The sequence below is a fragment of the Portunus trituberculatus genome, chromosome 40 (genome assembly GCF_017591435.1).
Source record: "Portunus trituberculatus isolate SZX2019 chromosome 40, ASM1759143v1, whole genome shotgun sequence".
Classification (NCBI taxonomy): domain Eukaryota; kingdom Metazoa; phylum Arthropoda; class Malacostraca; order Decapoda; family Portunidae; genus Portunus; species Portunus trituberculatus.
Genome location: NC_059294.1, coordinates 5165001 through 5172500, shown reverse-complemented (window position 1 = coordinate 5172500; position 7500 = coordinate 5165001). Strand labels below are relative to the sequence as shown.

General features: G+C 45.7%; 1 protein-coding gene across 2 annotated transcripts in view; it reads right to left on the bottom strand.

The window, feature by feature from the left end:
- Positions 1-7500, bottom strand: part of LOC123516227 (NT-3 growth factor receptor-like) — a 71412-nt gene that overhangs the window by 63887 nt on the left and 25 nt on the right. For both annotated transcript variants that reach the window (XM_045275446.1, XM_045275447.1), the window contains exon 1: positions 6231-7500. This exon is cut by the window's right edge and continues 25 nt beyond it. In XM_045275446.1, the coding sequence (XP_045131381.1) occupies positions 6231-7297 (1067 nt within the window). In that variant the 5' untranslated portion in view covers positions 7298-7500. The remainder of the gene's footprint in view (positions 1-6230) is intronic.

The following is a 7500-nucleotide window of genomic DNA, read 5'->3' as shown; positions in this document are numbered from 1 at the left end:
TTAAAAAGGAAAAAGAAAACGGAGAAGGTGAAAGAAAAAGAAAACTTAGAAAAAAAAGTGTACCAGTATAAAAAACATGGAGGAAGCAGAAATATGAAGCAAAAATGACAGACTACCACCACCACCTCCACCACCACCACTAACACCACCACCACCACCACCACCACCACCACAACAACACCACCACCACCACTAACACTACCACCACCACCATTAACACCACTACCACCACCACTACCACCACCAACAACAACACCACCACTAACACCACTACCACCATCATCACCACCACCGCCACTAATACCACCACCATTAGTAACACCACCACTACCATCACCACTATCACCACCACCACCATCATCACCACCACCACCACCACTACCACTACCTCCTACAGCAGCGACACCTGAGCCTCTCCTAATGGCTCCCTGTAATTAATTAACACCTTGATGAATGAAACTCACTCAAGACAAGTAATAATGCAGGGAGTTGATTCAGAATGGGCAGAGACGGTGGAAATAAAAAAAAACTCATTAAATCTATCTGCTTATAAATCTTAACTTTTATGATTATTTCGTGCTATTATCCTTATTTTTTTTATTAATTTATGCACATTCATTAACGAACACTTCACACACACACACACACACACACACACACACACACACACACACACACACACACACACACACACACACACACACACACACATAGCTGACTCGACTCAAGGGAGGAAAAGTGACAAAATGTGTAGGTCAAGGTTATATTTCCCTCCACTATCCTCCCCCATCCTCCTTCCCTCAGTCCCTCCATCCCTCCCTCCCTTCCTTCATCTGTCCCTCTCTCCCACTATCCCTTCCTCCTTCCTCCCTCCCTCCGTCCCAGAGCACCCGAGGGAGGTAATGCTTGCGGATTTCACACGTCCATCTTGCAACAGAGGGATTGAGGGATGGACTGATGGACTGGTGCCTGCCTTCCTTCCTGTCTCTTTAGCTTTTCCTACCAGTGACTCTCTATTTTCTTTCTTCCATTAATATGTACCTAAATACTAACGTTGCTTAACCCCTTCAGTACCATGCCGCGTTTCCATATTCATTCTGGTTACTATTTGGTGATTTTATACAGTTACAGAAAGTTATGTTGGGATTAGAATAGTAAAGACTTTGGTTATTAATCTTTTGACCTCCATAGATCCTTCCTAATACAAAAAGGATATTCTAATCATACCCAAAAAGTCATGGTAATAATCTGTCTCAGTATTGAAGGGGTTAATACTATATAGTTGTTCTGTATATGTTTGTTTTTTTGGTGGTGAGTGGCCTCGATAGCATCTGCCGGCTATGTAGATATATTGACAGGTGTGTAAAAGAGCTACAGTTCAATAGACCTAGGGTTATGATTCATGTATGTGTATTTATTGCTTTTACCTCACATTGTAAAATAGAGGCCAATAAACAAGTCTAGTCAAAGTCAAGTCTTCACTATCTTTTTTGTTCCTCTGTTCTTCTCTCTGTCTTTTTAGTTTTCTTATCATTGCTTTCTTTGTTCTTCTGTACTGCTCCCAAAATAACTATTACCTTTTTTATCTTTCTTTTCTCTCCTAAATCTCTATTCCCTATTCCGTCTTCCAATATTGCCGTCTCCTCTAATCTTCTTCCAATTTAGTCATGGCTTCCTATTCAACTTCGCCTTGCTTCCTCTAATCCTGTATATCCACGCATTCAAAAAGGTCTCCATTTTTACCAAGCACTATCTTTTTTTCTCCTCTCATTCCCTCGTCTCATACATATTCACCTAAATCTGTTAATACTCCTCCGGTACTGCTTTCGTTTTTCTCTTCTTTTCTTGCCAACTAACTCTCTCTCCTTTGCTCCAGTGTAATACTAGTCTTCCTTTCTTAGTCCCTCTTCCTACTCCTCAACTTTTCTCATCCCATCCTCATTTTAACACTATTTTTTTACTCTCTTTTATCAACTATACATAGATATCTTTTTTCAAACTCTTCTCCCCTCAGGACAAGAGATAACGATGGTAGTGCAGTGTGTCCATCGTTCTCTGTCTCCCCACAACGTCTCTTATATCAACACTCACACTACTTATCTCTCCACACCTCTTCATTCTCCTCCCGGGACACAAAAGGGTGGTGGTAGTGACGTGTGTCCATCAAGCCTCGTGATGGAAATATGTAACGCTTTCTCCCCTAACCACATATGTAGATTCTCCCTCACCTCTCACCTTCCAGAACATGAGAGGGTGATGGGAAGCTGATGATAGTGTAAGGTCGAGTGAGCTTCAACATACTTTTTCTCTAGTTATGGCTAATCCTTTTCGTTCCTTGAGTGAATCTTCTTTATGCATTTCTCAAGCAAACTCCCTCTTACATCAGAGATTTTGCTGTTGTCATTATCATCATTATCATCATCATTGCAGTAAATATGTGTTCTTTTTTTTTCCTTGAGTGAATCGTCTTCATCTTTATGTATCTCTTGGCCAAAACCCCTCTTAGATCAGATAGTTTGTTGTTGTCATTATTCTTATCATTATCATCACTGCAGTAAACATGAGTTCCTTTTTGTTCCTTGAATAAATTGTCTTTATCTTCATGTATCTCGACCAAAATCTCTCTTACATCAGGTATTTTGCTGTTGTCATTATCCTTACCATCATCATCATTACAGTAAACATGACTTCCTTTGTAATACCTTGTCTCGTCTTTGTCGGAAAAAAAACATAGCGTCACAAGAACACACAGTCCTATCTTGCCTTGTTTTCTGTTGTTTTTTGCTTGTATTTTCTTTTTAATATCCGTGTCATTTGTGCTTCAGTCCCGTGAAGATTGTCTATCGATCTCTGCCAAGGCTCTCTTTGAAGCAAACACACGACGGCGGCATGGGAGTTTTTCCTGCGACTCCCGATGTGCTCATTGTGACGCCGTAAGTAATGGTGCCAGGGGAAGGTGGGGAAAGGGTCTCGGTGCCACGGGATAGCGTTAAAAAGGAACTAGCTGCTGGGGAAAATTTTTTTAAAGGATACTGGTGACAGAAAAGACGTGGAAAGGTAGTAGATAGCACGGAAACGCTGTTAAAAGTTGCCGATGCCAAAAGAGAGGCGTTCAGATGGTGCTGGTGCTAAGAAGAGAGAGAGAGAGAGAGAGAGAGAGAGAGAGAGAGAGAGAGAGAGAGAGAGAGAGAGAGAGAGAGAGCTCAGGTTGCCTCGCTTACTCAGCCAGGATGATAAAACTCGTACTAAGCGACGCGCAGGACAATGATGGAGGAAATGAATTAGAGGCTCATCACGGCGTCAGCTGAATGGTGGTCCGATACTTTTCTGACTCTAATAAAGAAAAAGCTGACCCAAGAATCTGAGAGAAATCAAGGAAAGGGAAAAAATAAGCACCCACTGACTCTTCCAAGTGACAAAAAAATATGGAGATATCAATATTCAGAACGTTAAAGATGTGCTGCTCCTGCTTCTGGTTCTACTTATGCTGTTGATGATGATGTTGATCCCTGCTGTCTCGGGTACTATTGAGGGTAAGCTATGGGGACATCACTATTCAAAACGTTAAAGATGTGCTCCTTCTGCTTTTGCTGCTGCTGATGATGATACTGATCCCTTCTGCCTCTGGTTCTATTGAAGGGTACGCAACTCAAGACAGGAAGAATGAAAGGGATCTGGAGAGCCTTTGTTGAGTGAGGCAGGCATGGAGGCTTGATGGTAGAACTGGAAGTATTGGTTAGCCTTACTGAGAAACCAAGAAAAGATTTGATTTCGTGTTTACAAAAACGGAGATCAGAAGGATTTTCATATTCTTGATCCTTTCAACACTGGGACACGTTTTTACCTTTAGATTTGTGTACGATTAGACTATTTTATTGACATTAGGAAGGGTCTATGGAGGTCAAAAGATTAATGGCCACAGTCTTCATTATTTTGGTCCCCCTTCATAAGTTTCTAAACCTGTAAAAAATTAGCAAATATTAAGCAGAATGAATATGGAAACGCATCATAGTACTGAAGAGGTTAAGTGGAATCTATTTTTTCTAAGAGCAAAACTATTTATTTCTTGTAATCCAAGAGAGATTACCTTTCATATTGGCAATTAACGTGATTATGACAGAAAAGAGCGGGTTCACAGTGTCCTTACTTCATGTTATCCTGCTAAATCACGTTCTCTGCCTTTCATGGAACTCTGATTCCTAGTAATGCAGGAGAGCGCAGTTTTCAGAGCAATGTTATACGTAATTGTAGCGGAAGAGAGTTCAAGGAATAGGTAATTTCTTTTTATCCTTCAACATTATTTTTGGAAGCTTTCATGTAAACCCAGATTCTTCAGAATTGAAAAGAGACTAGCAAACTCCTAGATTCTCCAATGAAGAAGGGACGTTGAAATTAAGCAAAAGAGCGGTGCGGTGAGATTAAGCGGAAAGGAAGGCGGAATGAAGCAGCGAGGACAATGTAACGCACGGGATGAATGTGAGATTGAGCTGAAAGGAGGAGGAAGTAGTAGAAAAGTTGATTCAGTTTAAAAGATTGTAGGAGAACAATATGTGTGTGTGTGTGTGTGTGTGTGTGTGTGTGTGTGTGTGTGTGTGTGTGTGTGTGTGTGTGTGTGTGTGTGTGTGTGTGTGTGTGTGTGTGTGTGTGTGTGTGTGTGTGTGTGTGAGAGAGAGATTCACCTCGGTCGCCTGCTGGTCACCCAGCCAGTCTTCCCCATTACGGAGCGAGCTCAGAGCTCATACACCGATCTTCGGGTAGGACTGAGATCACAACACACTCCACACACCGGGAAAGCGAGGCCACAACCCCTCGAGTTACATCCCGTACCTGTTTACTGCTAGGTGAACAGGGGCCACACATTAAGAGGCTTGCCCATTTGCCTCGCCGCCCCGAGACTCGAACCCGGCCCTGTCAATTGTGAGTCGAGCGTGCTAACCACTACACTGCACTACGCGGTGTGTGTGTGTGTGTGTGTGTGTGTGTGTGTGTGTGTGTGTGCGTATTTTTCTTACCTCCAAAGTATCATGCAAACAGTGAAACAACATTTAAGAAAACTTTGGTGAAGGCATATGTAAGAAAGTTTTGACGAAATCTTAAAATATTTACGAGTTTCGAGAAGAATACAAAATAGTAAAAAAAATCTCAATGCTGTATTTGACCGAAGGGGAAACCTGGAGGAGCTTGAGAAAGGGAACCGTGAAAAGTAAAAAGTAGTAACTGTACTGAGTGGCGAGAAGGGATGGCCTGTACATTGCCTTGGAGCATCTCACAAAGGGAACACGCAGAAGTGACGAGACCAAGAAGATTATGAGGGACGAGGCAGGCCGGCAAGAATTCATTCACCCATTCTGATACTCCTGTCGAGTCCCGCTCAATCCTCCTCTGACCCATCCCTCCTCCCTATCCCGCTTGAACCTCGGTGGGAGTTGGGGACATTTTCTCTGCTGTGTGCTCGCTTGACTTCCACCTGTCAGTCTGGCTCTCTGGCTATGTGTTGGTGTAGGTGTTTTTTATTTTATTTTTTGTTTTTTCATAGTCTCTTTCCTCCTGCCTTTACTTCCTTCCTCGGCTCCCTCCTTCCGTCCTGCAGGTCTGCTCTTTTATTCGTACGTGCGTGTCAGTCCCTCTGTGTTGGGCTTTTCGGATGTAAGTATTCCGCACATAGAGTATTCCAACATGTATACTGGAATACGAGCTGGGTGCTGCTGTCACATGGTGGAGGGAGCGGCACCTGCCACGCCTCTTCACTTTCCTCTGGACTCATATGTATACTAAGGGGATATTTAAAGTATACACAAGCTGTTGTTTCTACTGGTGTAGTGTGTGTGTGTGTGTGTGTGTGTGTGTGTGTGTGTGTGTGTGTGTGTGTGTGTGTGTGTGTGTGTGTGTGTGTATGTATGTGTGTGTGTGTAATTCACCTCGATCACCCAGCCAGCCTTCCCCATTACGGAGCGAGCTCAGAGCTCATACACCGATCTTCGGGTAGGACTGAAACCACAACACACTCCACACACCGGGACAGCGAGGCCACAGCCCCTCGAGTTACATCCCGTACCTATTTGCTGCTAAATGAACAGGAGCTACACATTAAGAGGCTTGCCCATTTACCTCGCCGCCTCCCGGGATTTGAACCCGGACCCTCTCGATTGTGAGCCGAGCGTGCTAACCACTACATTATGTGTGTGTGTGTGTGTGTGTGTGTGTGTGTGTGTGTGTGTTACGACACTTACATGTTGATGGTGCGCCGCTTGTAGGTAACTTCGGCGACGTCAGTGAGGTTGGTGAGGGAGACCGAGGCGTCACAAGTCACTGTGTACCTGGCAAGTTGCTCCTGGGCATAATCAGCAGGCGGCCAGTGACTCTGATCCGTGCTGTTCCACGATTCCTCAGGGGTACTGTGTGATGGGGAGGGCTGCTGGGGAAGCTGAGTCACGTTACATAGCCGCTGCTGAGGCCTCGGGGGAGACACTCCGTGAAACGAAAAACGAAAATGATCGAGAAGGTTCCCACCTCCCGCGCCACTCGCCGACACCGAAGCGTCCTCACTCCCAGTCACATCACCCTCTTGTGTTCTGTTTAGAGCAATTCTTAGGGCTGAAGGCAAGTGCCTGGACACCTGGTCTGCACTGTGACGCCCCCGCTGGGCGGGGCTGAAAAATGCCCCGCCGTGGCCCACGGGGCTGACGGATTGTACTGTGTTGTAAACATATGGGATAGAAACATTATTCATAGACTCTGCATGAAGTAACAAACTATTATCTTTGGAGTGTACTGCGTCACGCTCACCACTAACCACTGTATGGTTATTGTCATTGCTAAAGTAAAATACAGCGCTGCCTTGACCTTGCCGCTGTGCATCACCTCGGTACCTCACAGCGTCCGCGCCCTGCTCAGCTAAGGGCGGGGAGCGTAGGGAGTCCAAGGGGAAGTTGGGGGCAGGGTAGTGGCTGTAAAGCTCGGGGCTGTAAGGGCCTTCATGGTCGGAAGAGTTATAACTGACGGTGTTGAGTTGATCCACAGGCACTGAGGGAAGTGTGGGCGTGTGGCGGAACCTCGGGAGGGCGTCACTCGCCGTCAGGTTGGGTTCGGCGGCGCCGCAGTTGACACTGCAGACACACAGCACCAAGGATAAACACAAAGCTTCAGGAGACACTGTCATTGCCACAGAGCGTCGGGTGAGAGGTATCGAGGAAGTCACTTCAGGGGAACAGTCGTGTGTTTGTCTGGGGCTGTTGGTCGCGTAGCGCCCCCGGGGAGAGAGGTAATTTCGCGCATGATGTGTGCACTTCATGCTCATCACTCACATCATCACCTCGCACGTCTCCTCGTCCCAGCCTGAGAGGTGAGGCAGTGCCTCATTAAGGCCGCCTGCCTCATGTTGCCCCGCAGCTTGAGGATGTTGGTGAGGCTCCGGTCACGGCGAATACTTGGGCTTCGCTGTCTCGCGTAGCTGCCAGGCCGCGACTTGTGCGCGCGTGTGCGGAGTGGCTGCAGCAGACG